The sequence below is a fragment of the Canis lupus genome, chromosome 16 (assembly GCF_003254725.2).
Source record: "Canis lupus dingo isolate Sandy chromosome 16, ASM325472v2, whole genome shotgun sequence".
NCBI classification, from domain to species: Eukaryota; Metazoa; Chordata; class Mammalia; order Carnivora; family Canidae; genus Canis; species Canis lupus.
This window is the reverse complement of record NC_064258.1, coordinates 56482186-56506541: the sequence shown is the minus strand read 5'-3', so window position 1 is coordinate 56506541 and position 24356 is coordinate 56482186. Positions and strand designations below refer to the sequence as shown.

Sequence of the window (24356 nt, the reverse complement as noted above, 5' to 3'; positions counted from 1 at the left end):
GCTCTAGGACAGGATTGTCAGGTGGGAGGGAAGGCTGGAGGGCAGACTTCTTACCTTATGTTGAGAGCACATGCTCTAGAGGGGCTGCTGGAGTGGTGGGAATGGGCTCACAGAGCTCAGAATTATCCTTAAACGTTTAAAGTTTTAAACCTTTTCTTGTCGTTAAAAGCTTGTGTGTTAGTAAGACAGGTGTTCTTAAGAACCTGCCAGTTAGGTTTTTCTGTTTGTGGCAGACTTTCAGTGTTCCCCTTTTGGTTAAAAACAAAGCAAAGCAAAGCAACACCCAAATTTATCTACTGTTACCAATTAAAACATCAACTCGAAGAAAAGACGTTTTTTCCTGTCAGTGTAGGTTTACTGAGAAGATACGACCTAATATTCATGAGTGGCTCCGTAAATAATATCAGAGTAACGGGTTTCTTGTAGCTTTAGAGCAGTAGTTCTCAAATCATGGCTCAGGGACTTCTGTGGGTCAGGGGTCAGTTGTGTTGACACGTATTGATTTTTATTCTTGTTTTTAAGTGAATTAATTACATATTTTAAGAACTCAGTTTTGTTACAAAAAATATCCTTAAGTCTAACTCACATTAAAAAAACCTTTAAGGTCTTTGAATTTTTTAAAAGTGAGAGAGAATTTGAGTCCAGAATACTGCGTCACCAGTCGTTTTGTGTCCATGGCCCCTGACTGAGCCCCACAGTGCCCGCGGGTTTGCTCTGTGCCAGGCGAAAGGGCGCATCGTCCCTCTCCCTTCCTCATCCCCTGAGGGAGGCCCTCCATGTTCTCTTGTTCGGTTTTACTGTTGAAAGGGATTTCTTCCCCCGCAGGTCAGAGCTTTTGAAGACGCAGCGAGTGAAGGCGACGCGGAGTGGGCTGTGGACACTGGGTGTGTTTGGCACAACCGCCAGCCTCTGTCCTGGGGGGGGGGGGAGCAGGCGCGCAGTGGGAAGTGCCACCATTCCTTAGCTCCCCGGGGAGAAGGAGCTCTCTGGAGTGGAGCCCAGGCCGGCTTCCCAGAGGGGAGGATGACACATGCTGCCTTGTCCCCTGTTGGCTCTGAAGGAGCAGCAGTTGAAGATCAAGTTCAGGGCATCTCTTGAAACACTTCCCTGCGTGACCACTAGATGGGAGGATAGTGTTCTCTTACATTTCTGAAGGAAAGCAAAAAGCCACCCCGTGAGCTTTGTGTTGTTGTTGTTGTTTATTAAGTAGATTTTGATTGAGTGCCTGATAAATAGGGGTTTTAGTGAAGTGTCTGTGCAGCGTTTCAGTGGGCAGGTGGACTCACGAGTTGTTTGCATGCACGGAATGACATCACCAGTCAGGGGCCCTTTGTTGTGAGAGGTGGATTCAGGAAGCGTGTCTGCGTCTTTCCACCGTACCCAGTCACAGATAAATTGTTGGGACACTCCTCGCCATTAAGGAGAAGCTGTCTTCCACAACCACGTCGCCTGGGTCAGGCACACATTTTACCCAGCTGAATCAAGCCTTTCCCCCAACTACTGACTAGTACAGGATACTTACGAGTTTTGTGAACTTGGGCAAACGATGTCCCGTGAGCCTCGGCGTCTTCAGTTGTCAGATGTGAGCAGATGATGCGACAGTACTTATCTGCCGGGATTGGTGTGAGGTTCTTGTGAGCTGGCTGAGCTTTAAGGTCTCCTGATTGTGACTTAAATATCATGGATGTGATGGTGCAGTTATTCTTTTCTTCCAAGACCTATGTCAGGGTGCTTCCCGGCCACACCCATGTGCTGTTTCGTTGCCTAGAACAGTGGGAAATAGGTGACATTTCATGTGAGTAAGAAGCAGCCAGTAGGCCCTGCTCAGGGTACACATGGGCATTAGCAGACCTTTGTTTAAAAAGAAGCATTCCTGCGAAGTATTTCTCTCCTCGTTCTCTTCATTAGTGATGCCTGATTCTCACTTCTTTCATTAGATCCATTATTCCGCCTACCTCGTTCGTGGCTGGCTTTCTGCAGGCTTAGCTGATTACTTTGTTAAAAAAAAAACCAACCTTACACAAATAATATTTATATAAAATGAAGTGTACCCCTTTGAAGTGTCCACGCACTGAGTTTTGACAAATGTGCACACCCATGTTACCACCACTATCACAGTCAAAATATTGCGAACATTTTCATCATCCCAAGAAGTTCCCTTGTATCCCTCTGCAGTCACCTTCCCTGCTCCAAGGCCCTTGTACCTTTTACAGGGTCACACTGCAGGGCTGCCTGGTTTCTGGCACTGCAGCGTAGCTTTACTTATTCCAGGGTTTTATATAAAGGAAATCATCTAGTATGTGTTATTTTGTGCCTGGCTTCTTTTGTTCAACATCATATTTTTGAGACATTTATCTTTGTTGTTATATGTATCAATATTTTAATTTTTTTAATAGCTGAGTAAGATTCTATTATATGGATATACCACAGTTTCTCTACCCAGTCACCTGTTAATGGACGTTTGGATAGTTTTTGGTTTTTGGTTATTATGACTAAAGTTGCAGTGGATAATCATGCTTGTGTCCTTGTATGTTTTCATCACTCTTGGGCCGTTACCCAGACTGCTTTTCATTCCTACCAGCAGTACATGAATGTTCCATTTGCTTCACGTTTTCACCAACACTTGGGATTTATCAGTCTTTAATTGTAGCCATGCTAGTGGATATGTAGTAGTATATCGTGTGTTTATTTTTTTGTAGCAGTTTTTTGGAATATAATTCACCCATCAAAAGTGTACAGTTTGGTGATTTTGTTTTTGTTTTTGTTTTTGTTGTGTTTTAAAAATTTATTTATTTGGGAGAGAGCATGCACGTGCATGTCTGTGAGTTTGGGGAGGGACAGAGGGAAAGAATCTCAAGCAGACTCCCTGATAAGCCTGGAGCCCTACGTGGGGCTGGATCTCACAACCCTGAGATCATGACCTAAGCTGAAATCAGGAGTCTGATGCTAAACCGACTGAGCCAGCAGGTGCCCTTTGTTATTGTTTTTGAGTAAACTCTGTATCCAACATGGGGCTTGAACTCACGACCTTGAGATCAAGAGTCACATGCTCTACTGAGTAGCCAGGTACCCCTACAATTCAGTGTTTTTTAATATATTCACAAAGTTTTGCAGCCACCAACACAATTTAAAACATTCTCATCACCCTCGACTGCAACCTTGTACCCTTTACACTACCCTCCAATCCCACGGTGCAGGGCAAATACTAATCAGTCTCTGGCTCCATAGGTTTGCCGCTTCTGAACATGTCATTGAAGTGGAATCAGACAATTTGTGGTCTTTGTGCCTGGCTTCTTTCTCTTAAAATAATATTGTCAAGATTCCTCCATGTTTGTAGCATGTATCAGAGTTTTGCTTCATTTTTTATTATCAAATAACATTCCATTGTAGGGCTGTAGCACATATATCCATATCATGTATGATTCATAAGTATTTTCTCTCATTGTGTCTGTTATTTTTATACGCCCTTTACAGTTTCCTTTGAAATAAATGGTTCTGATCTTTGTGAGGTCCAATTTATTTTTTGTTTCTTGTGCTTTTGATGTCATTTAAGGAACCATTGGCAAATCGGAGATCAGAAATATTTACTTCTATATTTTCTAAGAATTTTATAGTTTTAGTTCAGACAACTTAGGTCTTTGATCCATCTGGGTTAGTTTCTGTGCATGGTGTGAGGTAGGGGTATGATTTCATCCTTTTTTTGCGTGGGTATCCGCTTGTTCAAGCACCATTTGTTGAAAAGATGATTCTTTGCTATTGATTTTGGTCCCTAATTTTGACAAGACTCAAAATCCATTAACCAAGGATGCCTGGATGGTTCAGTCGGCAGTTGATTGAAATGATTCTGGCTCAGGTTGTGGTCTTGGGATCCTGAGCCCTGCATCAGGCTCTGCACTCAACAGGGAGTCTGCTTCAGAGTTTCTCCCTCTTCCTCCCCTTGTTGCTTGAACTCTTTTTCTCTCTCTAAAAAAAAAAATAAATAAATAAAAATAAATCAATTAATTGTACATTTGAGGATCCCCTCTGGCTTTAGTGTGTATTTCCCTGATGATTAGTACTAAGTATAAGATCACTTACTTAGTGACCGTTTGTCTTCACTCTCTTTGTGGAACTGAGTTTTAATGAAAGAAACAGGTTGTGTAAGTGCAGGGTTTGGTGAATCCTCTGAAGGGAACAGGACGGGCTTTGCCACGGGGCCCATTTGTAGTTGGTGACCCTACTGACACGGTGGCTGGGGAGGCCTCTTGGAGTTGGTGACTTGAGCTGAAACAAAGATGTGAAGGATCTAGGTATTCAGAGATTTGGGGGACCAGCTTTGTGAGGAACAGAAGGTTGGGGCTGGAGACGGGGTGATGCCTGTGTGGTTGGGATCTCTGAGGAGGGGAAGCTCAGAGGCAGGGATGTCCTCCCGCAGGCCATGGAGGGGATTTGAATGTTAAGCCCATCTCTCTCTCTATTCTCAGTGTGGCCTGTCCATGTCAGACCTTCTTGTGGATGAAGCATAGCACCTAAGTTTAGATAGGTCCAGACCTGAACTCACCGTCCTCTGTGAATGACTTCCTGACTTCATTCTCTGTCTTGGTGTAGGTGCCATTTCTCTCCCTATTGTGCCAGCCAGAGTCCTTTGAATCAGAATGCCTGGTTTCCTGTTCCCATCCTGTTATGGAGAGAGGGCCCCTCACACACAGGAAAGAGAGAAGTCAGCTATTATTATGAGGCTTGGAGTGAACAGTGGTCCCAGTTCCTGTTGCCCAGAAGTAACGCCTCTCTACCCGTGCATCTTGCTGCAGCTGTCTTGACCTCTGTTTCCCAGTTACCATGGCTCCACTGATGCCCTGACTTCCCAGTTCCCAACACTGTCTAGACTTTAGAGTGTTGCAAAGCGCTAAATGCAAATTTAGCGCTTTCCAAGTGGCCACCTTCTGGGGGACCCCACTCCACCATCTGCATGCACCTACTCATTGCACCACACCCATGCTGCTTGTCCTCTCTGGATTTTGTAAACAAAATCAGCATCTGATGAGCTGAATCCATAGTTTTACTTTGCATTATTAAGACTGTAAAAATTGTTGTTAGTTGAATCTGAAAATGCATGCAAATACATTTCACAAAGTCTTTGTGAAACTTTGTCCTACCTGAGCTCTGCCTGGTATCCTTGAGTCCAGCGTGTCTCTGGTCCAAGTCATCTGAAAACTGATCCTGTCACCTGCTTTGGTGGCAGGAGCAAGTGGAGGTGCAGAGGGCCCTTACTGTGGGCACAGTTAGGGGTATAGCTGCTGCTCCTCAGACCCCCCTTGTCGCCAGAGCCCTGGAGGTGTGAGCAGAGGAGTCCTGTCCTGTGTCCTCCCTTGTCCAGCTTCCAGGCTCCGGTTTACTTTCCTGTATTTGCTTTTCAGTTCCCTAGACATCTCTTACCTACTCTTTATTTCTGTTGGTCGGTGTCGTTTTGTTTTACTTCACTCTCATTTGAATGGGGCTTCAGGGGCAGGAGAGAAAAACATATGTGCTGTGTCTGTCAGTTGTAACAAGAGCTCAAGAACATTCCATTTTTATTTCTAAATATTGCATTTAAGGATCTGCACCCAGTCCCACAGCTATGGTGAAACCTCTAGCATCTCCTACCCCCACAGTTCCCGGCTGGGCTCCTTGCCCTCAGGTTCCTGTCCTGGAGCTCATCCTGCAGAGTGGCCTGTCCAGCCCCGCCCCGCCGCCCCCCCCCCCACCCCGCCCACCTCTCCTAGCATCCCAGGGTCCACAGCACGAGGCCGTCCAGGCTCATGAGCTTGGCAGATACAACCCTCTGGGCGACCTATGTAACCTCCTTGTCCCTGGTATCCTCACTCCAGTGCATTCACTGCACTCACACCAAGTGGTGTCTGTTTTCCCAGAATTGTCATGCTGTTGTCCACTTTGCTGTGTGCTTTTGTCTGTGCCCTTCTTCCAGACGGAAGATCTGCATCCTCCCACATCTGCTTCCTCATCAGAATTTCATCTGGTGGTCGCCTCCCTCCTAACTCCTCCCCACTCCCAAAGTATCACTTGTGCTGTCTTTGGCTTCTGCTCTCCCCTGTTGTTCTCTTATTACAATTACTGTACTGTGTTCTCTTTTTTAATTTTTGCATTTTTTTGCAAATTTCTTTCATGTCTGGATTAATAAAAGACAGTTGCATTGTCCTGTCTGCCTCTGCGTTAAGTGTTTCGGGATCTCTCTCACATGCGCAGACACACACATCATTTAGCAAACTCCGTCCTGTGCTCATCTGACAGCAATGAAAAAAGGCAAACGAGGCCTTCTTGTGAGAAGAACAGTTTTGACCCACATGCCTTCAGAAGGGGCTTGGGGACCTCAGGAGTCTTCTGACCAACTTTGAGATTCATTAGGCGAGTGATAAATAGCATTGTCAACTTGGTGTGTACTCCCCCAGACTTTGCTTAAATTGAGAAGTACTTTATACAGTATATAGTGTCATGTTCATGCTGCTGACATTCTGTTTTTCTTCCTAATATATTTTAAGAGAGCTTACTATACGAATATTGATATACTTCCCTGTTCTTTTTTTGCATTGTATTTCAATTATACTTTCAACTCATTTGCATACTAAATGTTGAACAGTGACAGGTTTATGAAATATAGCCAGCGATGTATTTAGGGCTGTGTTTTAAAAACAGTGAAACAACAGGTAGGTGATACTCTGTAAACACGGGAGTGATTGAAGGCTTTTGGTCTGGGTTGAGGAGAGATGAATAAAATGTTTTATGCTTAATTAATTCTTGTCAGTAATAATATGAATGATTGAGAAGAATAGAAACTATAGGTAAGGAGATGATTTAGAGAATTATGGTAATTGCTTAGATTTGAGCATCTGAATGCTTAAAGTAGGTAGTGGTCCGGGGATTCCCATGACTGGCAGGGAGGTCGTAGCAAGAGTGGGAGTGACAGACTCTGGTGGCAGACAGTGGGGGTGGCCGGGCACAGCTGGGAGTACCTGGGGTCGCCCACCCTGCTCTCGGGTGGAACACACCAGTTTTGGGGGCCAGACAGTCTTTCTGGCCGCATTTCTTTAGGGCCCTTGTAGCTCTAGATTATTCCATTTATGTCCTGTTTGCTCTTACACTGTTCATTTAGTAGCACGTGTGCCCTGCACTGATCAGTTTGAAGGCTGTCAAGTTACTGTGTAAAAACGGCATTTCCTTTACCTGCCTCTTGCTTCTACTCTTAACACTTTAAAAACACCATGTAGAGACTACTTTGGGAAGTTGAACTTGTGTGGTCCTTTGTATTTGGTTATAAATGTACTTACTTTTAAAGACACGTCTAAAAAAAATAAAAATAAAAAAAATAAAGACACGTCTATTAAAATGGCCTATGCGTCTCTTCAGTCGCTCGCTGACATGCGTGCCGACGTAATGCTGTGTGACTGTAACAGGAACAGATGCTCATTATGCTCTATCAATTAATTATACAGATGCCGGACAGCTGGAGCGCACATCGATGAGTCACTGTTCCCTGCAGCTAATACCAGGGAACACCTACCAAGCCTGATTAAGAAAAAAGTAAGTATGTGGTATCAGTATAGACAGTGGCAGTTATGAGTTGATTCCTTCTTTTGTTCCTAGAAAGTGAAACTTTGTGGAATATATTCAAGAAGTGTCTTAAGTATTGGAATTGATGATCCTGTTCTTTACACATAGGGTTTTTAAAAAAGTTATAAAAACTACTGTATCCTTGAAATGCTTTGGTGTAATTTGTGAAAAGTGGAAATGCTGTGTTTGGCCAGCGGAAAACTAAAAGTTGCCAAGAGACCAGCAGACAGGCAGGTGCTCTCAGAACTGCTTCAGAGTTCGGTTTGTTACATCTGCAGCAAAATACCCTTGTTCTGCAGTTTGGCCACAAAATCTCAAAAGTCTTGATGCAGAAATGTCCACGTTATTTATTAAATAATTAAGTTATTTATTATCATAAATCTGCTGTTCAAACATAAGACACTGCTTTCCTTTGAGGTCTAATTCACGTTCGATCCACAACATTTTCACTCTTTTATTCTTTAAAAGTTTTAATTGTGATTTCTTTATTTGAGGGTAAACCGGCTTACTAGGAAACATCAGAGTCGCTTTGTTTTCACATGGGGATCCTGATGGGGAGGAGATTTGCAGGCTTTGTCCAAACTGAATTAGACAGACTAGACGCATACATTTCCTGTAGGTTAAAGAAGATGTTCCCGTGGGCATCTCAGATTTCTGTAAATGGTGAATCCCGTGTCTCCATTACATTTCATCTCGGACAAGCTGGGATTTGCAGCACAGTGATGGACAAACTTAACTCCAGTCTCTCTCCAGATCTCATTCGATTAGGGGTGAAGTAGCGCCTCTACGTCTCCACTCTCTGTGATACATTAGGCAATGGCTGTGTCTACTGTTTTAGAAATAAAGTACTTATTTTAAAAACACATTAACGATATGAGTATATTTTCATCATAAAACATTAAGTAAACACAATAAAGCAAATAACTCTTTTAATGTCTCTTTTCTCAAAATAAGCAGTTTTTGGTTTGACTTGGGTCCTTGTGGATCCGATGGTCTTCAGTACACATATGTTACACACACACACACATGCATTTTGTACAAATGAGCTTCTGCTATGTTACATATATTGTCTGGGAGATTGTTTTTTTTCTTCACTTAAAAGTGTATTTTTGACCAGTTACTGACAGTATATGTAGCCCTTCACTCTTCTGTGTTTATTCTGTGGTATCAATGTGTCTTTCTTGGATTCTTGCACCCTTAAATCATTGTCGGTTTTTTCCGAGCACATTGTTTATATTCGAGTTTATTTCTCCAAGTGAATTATCTAGAAATGAAATAAATGATTGCATCAGATGTACGTGCGCTTTCCACCAGCATGGACAGGAGTGCCTCTGTCTTGACACAGTGGCTGGTGCTGCATGTTATTCATCTTTGTACTTTTCCTGGTCTGAAGCATATGGAGTGACTGCTTACACACTTCATTTCAGGGTTCACTTGTGCCTGAAGACATCCTGTTTCCCGTCTTTGAGTGCAGTGGCAAAGCGAACATGACTTCAGACCCTTTAATTTGGGCTCTTTGACATGGTTCTCAGCTTCCCGCTCCCTCACTCTGCTGCCAGCCTGACCCTCTTGCTCGCTGTTCGTAAATTCACCAAGCGTATTTTGTAATTTAGAGCCATCGCACTGCGTATCTCTTCCCTCTCTCTGGAACACGCTTCCTCCTGGCTTCATGCACGTGACCACTTTCTCACTTGAGGAGGGCGTTGTGCCAGAGTCCCTTCCTCAGTGGTAATTCCTTCCCACTGTGCCTGCTGTCCTGACCCACTCGCCCGCTGCATTCCTTTCTATCAGTTGCACTTAGCCCTTTCTGACGAACCGTAGTCATGGTGGCAGGTAGCTAGGGTTCAGTTGCTAACAAATATTCACAGGACCCTGAAGGACAATGGTCTGTGGAGCCCCTGGGGACCAGGGGAGACTCTTGTGTTGCGCTGGTCACGTACCCCTGTTGTCGCTACATGACCACCCCTAGCAGAGGAGCCCTCCCATTGGTGACAAGCAATTGACCAGCTCCGGAGTACAAATGCCCCCAAATGCCTTGGACTCATGGTTACAAAGCAACATTGTTCATTAGGACACTGCATGCTGTGTGTGTGTTTTGGGAGAACAGTTCAGGCCAGTTGCAGGCCTCCTGGAATTAGCCCTCCTGACACATATACAGTCTGTTTTACTCATTAATGATGTGTAGTTTCTATCATTCTTTAATAGAGTATAAGCTCCTCATAGCAAGAATCTTCTTCCCGACACATATATTCTTGTTAAATAAAGAATAAGAACAAGAAGCTCCATCAGAAACACAAGTGTAGGTGTGGGAAGGTTAACCCAAGACTTTCTCTGGAAGTTAGCCTTGGGCTGGGCTTCATCCTGTTCATCACACCTTGTAGGTGTAGTTTGAGCTTTTACGTTTTACTGGCTGAATAGAATTACTGTGCTTTAAGGGCAATAAAGCAAGATTCAATATTGGCTCTTTTCTATGGTAGTTAGAAAATAATTGCTTTCGTACTTTGTTACCATGTCATGATTTTGAGGTGAGGAGGAGGAGAGATATATAAGAGTAACGAAAATAAGGAAAAGGACTCATTTTGTTTAAAAACCTTCATGGGAACTAAGAATGCTGAGGTTCTGAAAATGCCTCAGAAAGCGTAGCTACCTCGTGTATGTATTCAGTATTCAGTCTCTCAGCTCTGCTGCTGTTCTTACAGAGGCACAGAGAAAAAGAAATATTACTGTTTCACATGCAGTGCAAGAAGGGCCTCTGTGGGGTTTTACCGCAGTGTTGTAACGGATCTCAGAAGCATGTGAACGCTTGTCATGCAGCTGCAGTACAGTAAGTGTTCATTTTCCTGTCTTTTTTGCACAGCGGAAGTGTATGCAGCCCAAAGACTTTATTCCTAAAACACCGGAACATGATAAAAGGCTTCAGAAGAAATTCGAGAAAATGGCTACAGAGCTACAAAGGCAGAAGAGAAGTCTGGGTGAGTCCAGAAATCTGTTCCAGCTGCCCGATGGCCAGGGGCGCCTGGGCGGACCCGGCTCCAGCCTGCAGGCAGTGGACCGCGCCTGCCCGAGGGCCACGGTGTGAGCTCATCGGCCAGAGTCTTGGTCACTCACCACGTGGATGGAGCTTTTTACTTTCAGGAATGATTATGGAAACACAGATTATGGCTAAGAAGGCCTATTAATAGAAGTCCATTTTTATTTCTTTGTTATTTTGTATTTAACTTTGTATTTTTACCTAATACTCTGTCTTTTGTTTAATTACCCAGAATAGGGAAGTGTTAGATAATATACTCTTTCCTTTATTTCCCCTTAAGTATATGTAATTTTTGTCAGTTATACCTCAGTAAAACTGAAAAAAAAGAGAAGAAATACATTTCATTGTCTTTGGGCTTTCATAGTGCCCGTTTACAAATTAGCCCACAATTGTATTTCTGCTCTTTTAAAGGTATATTTTCTTTTAACTTTGCCTTTTGTTTACATTTTTTGCCTTCAGCAGTTTGAATTTTATGTTCATTGGCCCAGTTTTCTTTTTAAATATCCTACTCGGGGTTCACAGAGATGCCTGAATTGTTTTTTCCCTTCTGTGCATCAGTTTGTATATTGTCTATTGACCTTTTTTACAGTTCACTAATATGTAAAAATTATCTGTTGAATTCATAATTGCAGTTACTTTATTTTGTAGTTCTAGGGTTTCCAGGATGTTTTTTTTTTTTTGATCCTGTTATTCTGATTAAATCATATTTTTTCTCTTCTATTTGCAATATATAGAATGCCTCTGTTCTCTTGTTTTGTATGATTGTTTTTTCTCTTGTTTTTTGTTGTATAGGTCCTGTCTTTAAGTAGGAATGTTGGTTTTTGTAATTAAAGGCAAGTCATTTAGTTGTAAAATATGTTCGAAGCTCTAGGCAGTATTATTTTCTTAGACACAGAGTTTCCAGTTTCCTCTGCTAAGCAGATGGAGTGGGGTCTGTTGGCTTTATGTGGACTGATTGGAATCTGAGCTTCACTGACTTTTGGTATAGGTCTTGGTAGACTTCTCGTTTGACATTGATGCCAGAGCGTGGCCATTGAGACCTTTCCACTGAGAGCCTGGCATGATAACTAGGATCCCTTCCCCGGGCTGGTCCTGAGCTTCCATTTCATGTCTCAGCAAAAATACACCACAGAGAACTTTCCACCATTTCACAGAAGAATTCGGCTTAATTTTTAGTATTCTTGTCACTTGTAGCTTCAGAATTGAGCAATTTTCTTGAAGATAGTATCACATGCATGCAAGGACCAGCTTTCTCCTACGCCCTGTCTAGTGGGATTTGGTGCTACAAAGCTTTCAGTTTTCTCTTCAGTTTGTTGATACTGATAAATTCTTTGCTTGTGTCTTTGTTTCTCAGCAACTGCTCTTTGCCTGGTCACAGACAGGACCTTCAGCCTCCTGCCCCAGGCCCTTTAATGATAAATCCTCCTGGGGGTAGAAGCATCCACTGCTTGTCAGCTGGCCTCTCTGTTCCTCCTCTGCAGAATCTTGACCCCTCTGGCCTGGTCTCTTCAGTAGTTCCTGATGCTTTCACATGGACATTGTTTGGATCGTATATAGTTTTTGTATTTTCTTTTTCTCTGTGTAGGCATCATTTGGCTTCAAGATACTTGATTCCTTTGTCTTGAATTACTTGTAAAACCTTACAGCACTGGACAGCAACAGCCCAGTCACCTTTGTTGACGGTTGCGTCTTACACAAGGCCACGGATGTTACATAATGAGTTTAGGAGATCTGTGAGCTACATTTTTCGGTCCTCGGTAGCAACAGGCTACTGCTATGGAATCAAAATGTAGGGAAATTTTTGTCATCATGTGTTTAATTATAGAGTCATTTCTATTTCTTTTGAAGTATAATTGACATAGCATTAGTTTCAAGTGTATGGTGTCCTGATTCGATGTGTGTGTACATTGTGAAATGATCACCACAACAAGTCCAGTTGACATCTGTCACCACACATACTTAGAAAATTTTCTTTGGAAAATTTGGTGGAACTTTGAAGACCCAATTTCCCAGCTACTTTCACATATGTAGTACAGTGTTACTAACTGTAGTCACCATGCCATCCATTGCATCCCCAGGACTCAGCCATTTTACAACTGGGATTTTATGCCTTTCACCCATTTTGCTCACCCCCCCACCCCCCACCCTGGGGCCTCACACAACTACGGATCCGTTCTCTCCATCCATGAGCTTGGTGGTTCTGTTCTTTGTTTTCTCATCTTATTAATAGATTCCACATACAAGTGATATCATCCAGTATTTTTCTTTCTCTTTCTGACTTATTGCACTTAGCATGATGCCCTCTAAGGTCTATCCATGCTGCCAGAAATGTGAAGGTTTTGTTCCTTTTTTATGGCTGAATATCAGTATTGCTCTGAGTGTGTGTGTGTGTGTACCTGCCACATTTTCATTATCCATTAATCCATAGATGAACATGTATGTTGTTTCCATGTCTTTGATATTGTAAATAATGTTGCAGTGAACATGAGGGGATGCAAATATGGGTCTGCATTAGTGTTGTCCTGTTTTGTTTTGTTTTTTTTCTTTAATGTTTTCATTTCCTTCAGGTAATATAAATACCCAAAAGTAGAATTACTGGATCATATGGGAAGTTCTATTTTTAATTTTTTGAGAAACCTCCATAGAGTTTTCCATAGTGGCTGCCCCAATTTACATTTCCAGGAGTGCCCAAGAGTTCTATTTCTGCACATCCTTTCCAATATTATTATTTCTTGCCTTTTTGATAGTAGCCATTCTAATATGTGGTTAGAATCTCATTGTGGTTTTGATTTACATTCCCTTCATGATGAGTGGTGTTGACTTTTTTTATGTACCTGTTGGCTATTTGTATGTCTTCTTTGGAAAGATGTCTTGTTTAGATGTTCTGCCCGTTTTTAAAATTGGACTTTTTTATTTTGCTAGATGTATTCTTTTAATGATTTATAAAAATACTTTAGAACATCATAAAACTCTAAAGTACCATGTGTTTTTTGTATTCTTTTTTTGCCATTTTCACTACCTAAATTCAGTGTTTCAGACCAATTCCCAGCACATTGAAACACAGAACTGTATAACACATGGAATAGAAACGGAAGCACTGATTGCTCTCATTTGTTGTTGCAGTGTGTACTGCCGTGTCACAGATTCTCTGCTCTGTATTTTGAAATTTTTCATGTAGAATTATCAAGCTTTATTTTAAATCTGCCATGATAATACAACAGAATTGACTAGAATATTTAGCCTATATCGGTAACTCTGCCAGATGATTTTCTAAAAACACTGCCTTGATCCTTTGTTTTCGTGCGGAGTCACCCCAGTGCCTGAGAATCAGGTCTCTTTCTCTTGGTGCCGTGCTGGTCCCTCCCTAACAACCTCCCACTAACTGGTGTACTGTGCTGCTCCGACCACACTCATGGAGTAGCTCTTGACATCTCTTTTCTGCCTGATGCCGGATTCCCACCAAGATCGTGCTTCTGAATGACTGCTTGCCTCCTGCACTGTTCTTTCTCTAAGCCTGCATCAGCCCCATGTGGACCTTCCTAGCGGCTGCCTGACTGGGCCCTATAGGCACTGTGTCCTAACCATCTACCAGCTGTACTTGAGTCAGAAGGGTGTAAATCACAAGTCAGGTGCACATCCCATCCAGGGCATCTACTTCCTCAGTGTCATTGTAAGGAAAAATATTTAGGACGAAACCCTATATATAACCTGCCCTGCAGTACAGCGCGCCCTCTGTGGTCTGGTCTCTCCAGCCTCAGGTCAGCACTGTACTGCATTCCTTCAGCTTTATACTCTTGGCTTTGGGGCCTTCTTCCTACAAGAGTGATGGTTTATTTGAAAAGAATTTGGCAAAATGGTACTGATAAAAATTTTTATATTTTTGGATCAAGTTTATATCTTAATAAAAATTGCCTTTTAAACACTTCAAATGTGAGGTATTAAGGATATAACTGGCATGTGTGCATATTGTCAGAAGTGTGCTTAGGGCTGTTGAGGCCTGAGAGTTGTAAAGAAGACCTTGATGCTTGGTCTTGTTACTGGTTGGTGAGGGGAGGTGGTCAGAGCCAGTCCTCCCTGGGCATATGCAAGGTATGGGTTCCAGGAGAGCACACATCTTGGACTCCTGAGCCAGAGTTACGTCTGTGTCTCTTGAGGGTCGCATAAGGTTGCTTAGGCGTGGTGGTTTCGAGACCTAGAGTGAACACTGTCAGAGGCGGACCTTTTCTGTGTGCATCTTGGGTTCTCAACTGGGGCTTGTTATAAAAGACAGGTTCATAGGAGAAGAACATACACACTTGTACGTTTTTTGTGACATGGGGGCTCTCAAAGGAGATGAAATCCCAAAGTAGTGATAGAACCTTAGTGTGTATGTTGAACATAGAGAGGCAGTTGTGGAAAGGTAAGATGTAAGGGGACTGGAGGAGGAGAGTTATTTTAACAAGGTCTGTTTTACCGAGTTCTCTTGGCCTCAGCGCCCCATCTCTGGTGACAAATGTTGGGAGTTTTATCTCCTGTCTCAGGAAGAGGTTTGGGGTGGTGGGTGGGGCGGGGTGGGGGGAGTTAGAGCACCTTCCTTTCACTTGCTGTGACTTAAGTGCTTTTTGCTCAAAAAAAAACCCTTATGCCAAACTGTCACATTTGGGGTGGCAATCTGCCGCTCTTCATCACCATTGAGGAACCAGAATGCAGTTTCTTCATCTTTAAATGGGGGTACTGATCACCTGATGCGCTGGGTTCAGGCCAGGTTGAGTGAAGTAGTGCCCATATTGTGCTCAGCCCGGTGCCCAGCACGTGGACGTTTCTCAGCAAACGTCAGCCAGCAGTTTTAGAGCTAGTGTTACTGCTCTTGGGGGGGTGGGGCAGTGGAGGTGAGGATAGACCGTAGGTGGTGGGAGGTAATGATGTGGAGGGGGGAGACCAAGCCCCTGGGGGTGGGCGGTGGGCCGTTCCTCAAAGGGATCCCACTGTGGAAGTAAGAAGGCTTGTTTTTAGCTAAATGTTTTGGTTGTTTTCAGATAATGATGTCCCTGTCCTCTTGTTTGAATCGAACGGCTCGCTGATGTATAGTCCCACAATGAAAATGTGCAGCGGTCAGCATAGTACGATGCTGAGGAGGTTACAGGAGATGAAGGAGAAAAGGGAGAACCTCTCCCCTACCTGTAAGTGCTTGCATTTTATAAAGTGAGAGGGAGGCAGATGCTTGGTGAATAGATTGTGGTAGAAGGGTTTTTTTCCTCTTCACCTAGAGATTTTAGTTCTTTCTTGATTTTAACAGATTTTTATCTGTTGCTGGATAGACTTTAATATTTTCTTCCAGAAATTCTTATGCTTCATTGAGATTTTTAAAGCATATATGGAGTTTATAGTTTTAAAACATATGTTTTAAGCACATATTGGCCAGGTTGAGAATCCTTATTTTTTTATAGTCCCTTTGTAATTTTTTATATTTTTGGGATGCTTTCCTTTAAACAAATCAATCAGGCTCTTGAGGGAATCTGCTTTAGATTAGGTATCTCAGGCATTAGTTTTTGTTTTTCTGTATTTTTGTTATCTTTAAAAATGTTTTAGAGATTTTATTAATTCGTTGATTGATTTATGAGAGAAAGAGCAAGAGCATGAGTGGGAGGAGGAGCAGAGGGAGAAGTGGACTCTGTGCTGAGCAGAGAGCCTGACCTGGGTCTTGATCCCAGGACCCTGAGATCATGACTTGAGCCGAAACCAAGAGTCAAGTGCTAAATTTAACTGAGCTACCCAGGTGTCCCTTAAAACTTCTTCTAACTTTAAGTGTCCTATGATTTAATCCTTTTTATAAAATGATTAATGTGGATTATTTTTATGAATCTTACCTGTAATAGATTTGAGTAAGAGTTTTTTGTGTTTAGGGTTTTATAGTCAGTCTAGGATATGAAGTCCCGGTGTAGGTCAGTGTTTGTGTTGTGGACGAGCAGATGGAGTAGCCTTACCATGCCTTCATCTACTAACATGTCAGAGTTGTATCTGATGAAGTGTTTGATTGTGTTTGCAGCTTCGCAGATGCTTGAAAACTCTCATAATAACCCAGCTGACACCCCATGTGAAGCTTCATGGAACATTTCACACAATACTTTGTATTCAGGTAAAATTATTTTCTGCAATATATTTAAACTTTGAAAATATGATGATTTTCTTATTTGGAATTTCTTCTGATGTCTAAGAACAGTTGATTAAAAACTAGAATTCATGAATTTTACCCTGAAGTCAGGTATTAAAATAAAAAATAGATATTGTAATAAAATTAGGGCATGAGAAATTACGTGAGTTAAACCTCTCTTTTGGCTCCTTTGTTTTTTTCTTGTAGTCACTTGATTTTTTAGCAAAGAATTAATTGCTCATTTTTTAAAAGAAATCATTATTGTACGTACTAATTTGCCTGGAGTATAAATTGTGTCTTACTGAGAACACTATGAGAGCTGCTTGTTCCACACCATGTGTAGTGACTATGGGACGTGACTGAAGTGGGTCAGTGAGGTGTATAGAGGCCATTGAAAACTTTAGAGGGTAAATGATAGGATTTCTGCCTAGAGGCAGAGCATTGGAAAGAATTAAATCAGGGTTTTATTTTATATATGCACTTTAAATGTGGGAGCCCTTGTTTGACTTTGAATGATAATTTTTCATGCTTATACAGCTTTCCTTTGACTGAGTGTTAAGAAATGTGATAGAAGCACCCACTTGTGCCTCTGGGAGGGCCCAGATCAGTGGCCGTGCTATGACAGGTGACAAACAGCCTGGAGGTATTAGGAGTTCAATCCACAGCTTCCTTTTTGAGTGTGGTTATTCCTTTAATCCCTTTGGTGTGTGTTAAAATTATTTACTCATTTGTCTTAATCTCCATCTTTTTATTTTATACTCGCACTCGTTTTATATAAGCTGGACACACGTGGTTGTAGCTAACACAGATTCCATTTTTCCTGTCTTGGGTGCTGTGTGTGTCTTATGTGCTTTACCTCATCTGATTCTCTCACTAGACCCACAAAGTACATACCATTGTCACCCCCACCATGTCATGAGAAAACTAGGCCAGAGGGGTCAGGAAGCTCGTAAAAGTTGACAGTTTGTTGGTGGCAAACCCAGGATTCAAACTTAGGCATCTGACCTCAGAATTTATGCTTCATGACATGGCACAGTGCTTGCCAGCTTTCTGAAAAGTGTGCTAAGCTTATTGAGCTGCTAATACCAACAGAGTCCTGTATCTCTAGCTCCTGACTTGGTGTGGGTACAGTGCCACCCCACCACACGGGCTTCCCTCCGCTCCCTGCTGGTTACCTCCATTCTTTAAAGTAGAGTCTTTACTAGTTTTGGGTTAGAGGCTTTGGATTCCAGAAAATAGTGTCTGTGCTCTGGGAGCTTCTAGTCAGTGAGAAGGACAGATAGGAATAATAATAATAATAATAATAATAATAATAATAATAATAATATGACACATGCTTTTGGGGACTTCAGGCAGAGTTCTGCATACAGGAGGATGTGTTACTAGACCCAGTGAAGTGGGAGGATTCAGAGATTTTGACATCCAAGGTGGGTTTTGAATAGGATTGACCCAGATTAAAGTGTGGAGGGAAGGCAAGGCCTGGAGGCATAAGCGTGTACAGTTTTCAGGACATAAGACACACATAAAATACATGGGAAGTCGGAACCCTAAGATGTACCAGGTGATTCACTTTTGAGTATAAATACAGCGTGAGGACTTGAGTGGAGGATGGGAGTCAGGCGGGCTCTTACTCTCTGTGGCCTGCTTCGTGGAAGGCCAGAATTTGGATGTAGACAGTAGCGTTTGTTCTTAGCTTTTAGAATTATCGACCTCCTTGAGAATTTAGTGACCAGGTATGAATGCTCTTCCTGGAAGGAAGTGCACATGCGTTTGAGTGTTTAGAAAGTGAGCATAGTGGTTTTAGAGGTTTGTCCCTGCCCTCCCTACAGTCGCCATCAGTGCCCAGGTTCCTTAGTGAAGAATGCTGGCCTGAAAGGTGTCCTCAGGTGGAAATGAGAAGAACCAGGATAGGTCGTACTCTTTTTAACCATTGGCTGTGTTTAAGAAGTATTGCCTTACGGGTTAACTGAAAGTTACTTTTATGCTAATTTAAACCATTTTAAAAGTTGATTCTTCATTGATATTTTCCAGATGAGTCCTTTGCTGATGATCTGAACTCATCTTTTGACAATCTTTGTGGAAAGACGGGATGTGGAAGTCAGGAAGAGAAGCTGGCAGGATTTGTGGACCAAGTTAAAAGTGATGTGTGTGTTTCTTCGCCTGCACTGAAGACAAGTTGTGTCCCTTCGTTGGCACCTCCCGGTTACCTCTGTCAGTTAACTCCTCAGAAGCCCACGGGTGCTCTTTCCAAAGAAGAGATTCGTGGGCAGAGAGATCCTGCAGCTGAAGTGGTCACCCCTGACAAGCAGCAGTCGGAGGGAGCAGCCAGGGAGGGGCTTGACGAGAAACATAATTTGTCCCCTGTGCCATCTGCAAGCAAATGCCGCCCTTCAGGACATTCACGATCCAAGAGCTCTCCGGCAAAGAGAAAAAGAGTATCCGGGAGCTCAAATTCCCACCCAGAAGAAAGACTGCAGAAGAAGAAGTGCAGTGGGAAGGCTGCCGGGCCACAAGTGCAGCTGTGGAAGTCGGGAGGTCGCCTGCCGTTCACGGCCTGGCCTGCTGTCGAGGCTCCTGGCGGCGAGGTGTCCTCGTACGATGATTATTTTTCACCTGATAATCTTAGGGAAAGGAGTTCAGAGGCTCTTCTCCCTGGACCTCAGCCGTCCGCAGGCCCTGCTCAGTTCAGCTGCAGAGGACTTTCTCAGAGGGAGAGAAGAAACATACTGCAGATGTGTGACTTTTCCTGCCTCGGCAAACACCCCAGGTCAGTGGATGTTGTCACCGGTGTCCCAGCAAAAACTAGCTCCAGTCTTCAGAAACCTACACACAAGCCAGCAGACGCGATGAGGGGTCTCCTGACCTCTGACGGAACGGGTGCTGCTGAAGACGCCCCAGGCTGTTGTCAACAGGCTGCCGCTCCTAGGAGAGAACATGGGCACCCGGCTGGGGAAGGCTGCTCTCGCGTAGACGAGGAGCTCGCTCCGCCAGAGGCACATGGAGGGGAAGGACTTCATGGCGATTTAACTCCTCTGGAAGGAAGCAGCACAGAAATGAAAGGATCGGTGGACGTGAGAAGCACGCAGAAGGAAGATCGTGCTTCTCGCCCGTGGAGCTCCTCTGGCGGTGAAGTGCAGTGTGGTTTTGTGAGTGAAGGTACAGTGGACACGCCTGCAGGAGACAAGGAACACTCATCCACGGGAGGTGATGGAAGTATGTGAATCTCCTTTACAGCTACCTTTGTCGCATCCGTCTTGTAACATCGTCGCCCTCTTTCCATAATTAAAATAGTTCCTTTTTTCCTTTTTTTAATTTTAAATAATGTGTGTGTGATATTTTCCAGTGATGCATTCTTTAGGGATAGGTAGGTGCCTTTCCGCCCTCTGGCATTTCTGGGCACTCCGGTCAAACCTACTGTCCAGAACGCATCTCCCCCAGGCCTTTCTGCGCAGATGCCGAGAGCACGTGATGCCTACTGTGCGCAGTGACCAGAGTGGCCGCTTCCTGGTCTCTGGAGCCTCTTAGGTCGCACGGCGCAGAGACGCCCTACTAGAGTGTCGGAAGCTATTTATTTCAGGGATGGTAAGGCAGTGTAGGCATTGACTCCATCAAGAAAAGAGAAGGTATAAAAAAGTAAATGTGTAAATCTGTTACCAGTATTTATTTTGAAGAAACTTTGGGCAGTGTTAGTTACAAAGAAAAAAAAAAAACTGACATTTTTGCCCAGGGTAAGAAGTTCACTGTATCAGGCCTTGTTTGGCTTCTATTTATTTTGCTTTAAGTGTATCACTTAAATAGATTTTCTCCTGTGTGTAATTTAATTGTGACCATGGAAACAACTCTGTAATTGTAGAAACTGTAGCAAAAGTGGCAACAATAGGAAACATTTCACACTTCCTGATCATGAGCACAAATAAATTTCAGCAGTCAAAAGTGATGAGATCTTGAACTGTAATCACTACCTAAAGATTAGGCTAAGATTTTCACAAGAGTTTACTCTTCATTACAATGTCTGTTCTCGCCATGATTTTAACCACCGTTTTCAAGATGGAGAAGTTACGTGTATGGAAATAATAATCACTGATGTCTGTCTTTTCCTTGGGTAGAAGTCCCCAAGATAGTCTCAGAAAAGAATTAATTGTGTATGTTTTTAACCTTATTTTTGTATCCTAGCTTTCTGAAAATACATAAAACTTGACAAACTAATATTTTATGTTGAGTTAGGCTTAGTATGTGTTTTCAAAATATTTATTTTAAAATCATGTTGACTCTAAGGTCAATATAAATCAGTAGATATATAGAATTGTTTTGGTAGTTAAGAATATCCTGTTCTTAAAGCTTACGTTCTCATTTTTCTCAGTTTTTATCTTGTTTATTTTTAAAGGCTTTGAATAATATTTAATGGCATGCAAATATAAATTAAGTGAAAAAGAGGCTGGTTTCAGACAGCGTGGTGCACCCCGTAACCCCAGCGTTGCTAAGAAGAGTGCGGTTGTCCTTGGGGCAGGATGTTCTAGGACTCACCCCGCGTCCACAGCCCCCGGGGGCCTGGCGCCCCGGGACGACCCTGAGGGGCCGGCACGGGACGTTCCAACGGGGCACTTGGGATTTCAGCATCAGGCGACGGAGCTGTCGCACCGCGGGGTGCAGCCGCACACTCGTGCTCCCCGTAAAGATGCCTCTTGGCGTCGCCTTGTGTTCTTCCATTCCACAGAGACAAGATCCTTGCGTCCTGGGGCGGGAGAGACCTACGCGTTCTCTGGCCGAAATCTGGTCCCCAGTTTCATGGTGATACGATCAACACCCCCTGATGTGTTAGGTTGTCTGCCACCAGCCCCCCGGTATCCGGCAGCCGCAGACGGAAGCCTCGAGTCGGCAGCTTCCGTTAGTCCGTGCGTGCTGGAACCGCGGAGCCGGGAAAACACTGTGCGGCGGGCGATAGCGCCCGCTCTTCTATGTTGAAATAAAAGGCTTTTTTTCCATTTCTGCTTTCAGTTGACTTGTGCTCATTGCCCTTGTCGATATCCACGGAAGACTGCACGGTGTGCAGTAAAGGTCACGCGTCACAGAGAAGATTAACAAATAAGTAGGAAGAGAACAGGATTAGAGGGAGAACCCCGTAATTTTGTCTTTTTAAAAAATAATCTCTGAGATTGCATTAACTGGTAAATTGTTTTCTTCTTAAACTTCTCTCATGTTAGAAACCATATGCAAATACTATACATTCGCTGTAACAGAAGCTGGTACAGAGTAAACTTCCCCGTCGTCCTGCTTGCTCGTGTCCCCCCGTGGCTCCTCCGGGCACCCGCCGGCCGGCTTGCCAGGGGACGGCCCAGGAGGGAACAGTGTGCGCCGTGCACAGAGGTCGTGCTGCACGAGGAAGGCGCAGTGGGCGACCGCGGGCACGGCGGCAGGCCTGGCATCCAAGGGCACGTAGCGCTGGGCCTGCTGCGCTCACGTTTCAGCCTGCGGAAGCCGCCGGTGCACGCGGCCTCAGGGAGAGATGTTGGCAGGACCTGCACAGAGCCTGTGAGGCTGCGTGCCAGCGGGCTGAGGGGGGGCTGGCAAGAAAGGAGTTAGAGAGGCAGCCAGCACTCGGGGCCGCTTGGAGCTTGCATATACAGGATTATATTACCTTATTAAGGTCTCCTTATTTATTTATTTGAGGGAGAAAGAGCACATGAGTCAGGGGTTAGGGGCAGGGGGAGAGGGAGAGAGAGAGAATCTTAAGCTGAGCATGGAGCCCGACACAGGGCTCGATCTCACAACCCTGAGACCAAGAGTCGGACGCTTCACTGACCACACCACCCAGGCGCCCCCTTAAGATTTGCTTTTCTCAAATGTCAGATAGTTCCATATTGGTATCAATAGAGTGATAGATCTAACTTCATTTTTTAAAAATATAATCCACTTCAGGGGTCAATGAATTGTTTTCTCTAATGAATCAGATAATAACTATTTCAGGCTTTGTAAACCAGAAGGCAAAATAAGTCCCAGGTCTTGTCCTTCGGGTGAGAAAAAAACAAAAAGACATTCCTACAAAAGTTTTTATGACACAACTCAGATAAAATTGAATGCAGTGTTTTTGTGATACAAGTCTCATGAGAAGAACAGAATTCTATTTTCGGGGGAGGAATACCTTTTTACTTAATTGGGGTTCAGATCGAGTGTTCCCGTCATCAAAATTGATTGCCAAAATTCACTGAGGCAGACACACAATAGGATTTTATGTTTCCCTTTTGAAAACGGCTTTTCACGCAGCCAGGTCCCGCCGGATATGGATACCAGCCCGTTAGCTGACGGCTTTCACGGAGCATGTTCAGTGCACGGAAGGCGTTTATGGAAATCGGTCAGACTCTTCACCTGATAGGTGGCTCTCTGTGTGCTCAGGTAAATCCCCGCCCGTGAGCCTCCTCTGTTGTGCAGTTGAGTGGACGTTCTTGCATCGAGGCCTGGGAAACCCGGAACCGTAGCTTGAGTGCAGCAGATACGCCTGCACCGGGTCTGCCTGGGAGTGGGCATCTCGCTCCTGACGCCACAGGACGAAAAGTGCATAAAGCCGCCTGATGTGACTCATCTGTTGAGATGACTTTCCACCACCCATGGCACCGCTCGCCTTCGATCTGCAGACGAGCTTCCTGAGACTGGTTTTAGTTGCCAAGTAGACCAAAGCTGACTGGTCGTGCCGAATCAGCGCATAGTTGGCTCCTCCTTGTTTCTCAGCGACTCGGGTGGCTGAGGTGGTTGCAGTCGTGCTACGTGGCCACTGGCAAAAGCAGGAGGAAATCCTCTTCATACCCACACCCCCACTCTTGTCCATCGGTTTAACAGACAACCTTCTTCTTGGCTGTGCTTCATAAAATTTACACGTCCGAATAGACACGTGCCATATCTAAGCAGATTGTGTCCAACTCTTAGGTTCTTTTTCACAGGTAGTAGTTGTCAGTTATTAGAGGATGATGAAGGTGAGCACTCTTCTAGTCTCAGACACAGACATCAAATATTTACGGGCAAGCAGATGGAGACCTGTCCACAATATAGACCTGTATGCTGAAGTCCCAGGTCTTGTCCTTCGGGTGAACTCTCCATACCTTGTCCGGTGTCCGGTGTAGTAGCCACAGACAAAATCCTAGGGTTGTGTTTCTGTAACCTTGTCACCATCAGGCCACCTGATTTTGACCCTGCAGCTTCTCATAGGGCCATTTACCCTCAGGGATACAGCTGCAGCTCACGTCGGGGTAGAGGGATCCCCTGTAACAGCCAGTCCAGTTCTCTGGAAGCCATGAATTTAAGTGGGCAAACATTTCTGACATCCGTTATGTTGATTAACAAACTGATGACGTCACCAAGTGTAGCTCATTTCTTTGATCCATTTCGCCAGTTAGAAAAACGTCTAATAACAACGGGCCAGGAATTCTAAGAGCTGTCTCTTGAGTGTGGTAGTTCCTAGCCTGTTGGCTGGCCTCTCGCGCAGTGGGTGTTTAGGATGGAGGTGAACTGGCGCCCATACTCGTATTACATAGTCTGTGCTCAAGTACGTATTTTCAGTTTCGTGACAGCCTTCGTAGTACGATGTTCTTAGTGCATTCATCCCTGTGATAGAACACGTAG

At 43.9% G+C, this 24356-nt stretch overlaps 1 protein-coding gene across 12 annotated transcripts in view; it reads left to right on the top strand.

Moving 5' to 3' along the window:
* MCPH1 (microcephalin 1) overlaps window positions 1–24356 on the top strand; it is a 233475-nt gene that overhangs the window by 28243 nt on the left and 180876 nt on the right. For all 12 annotated transcript variants that reach the window (XR_007402838.1, XM_049095296.1, XM_025445645.3 and 9 more), the window contains exons 4-8: window positions 7467–7554; window positions 10442–10556; window positions 15631–15774; window positions 16641–16730; window positions 18777–19958. Coding sequence is in view for 11 of the 12 variants with exons in the window: in XM_049095296.1 (XP_048951253.1) it covers window positions 7467–7554; window positions 10442–10556; window positions 15631–15774; window positions 16641–16730; window positions 18777–19958 (1619 nt within the window). In the remaining variant the exon portion in view is untranslated. The remainder of the gene's footprint in view (window positions 1–7466; window positions 7555–10441; window positions 10557–15630; window positions 15775–16640; window positions 16731–18776; window positions 19959–24356) is intronic.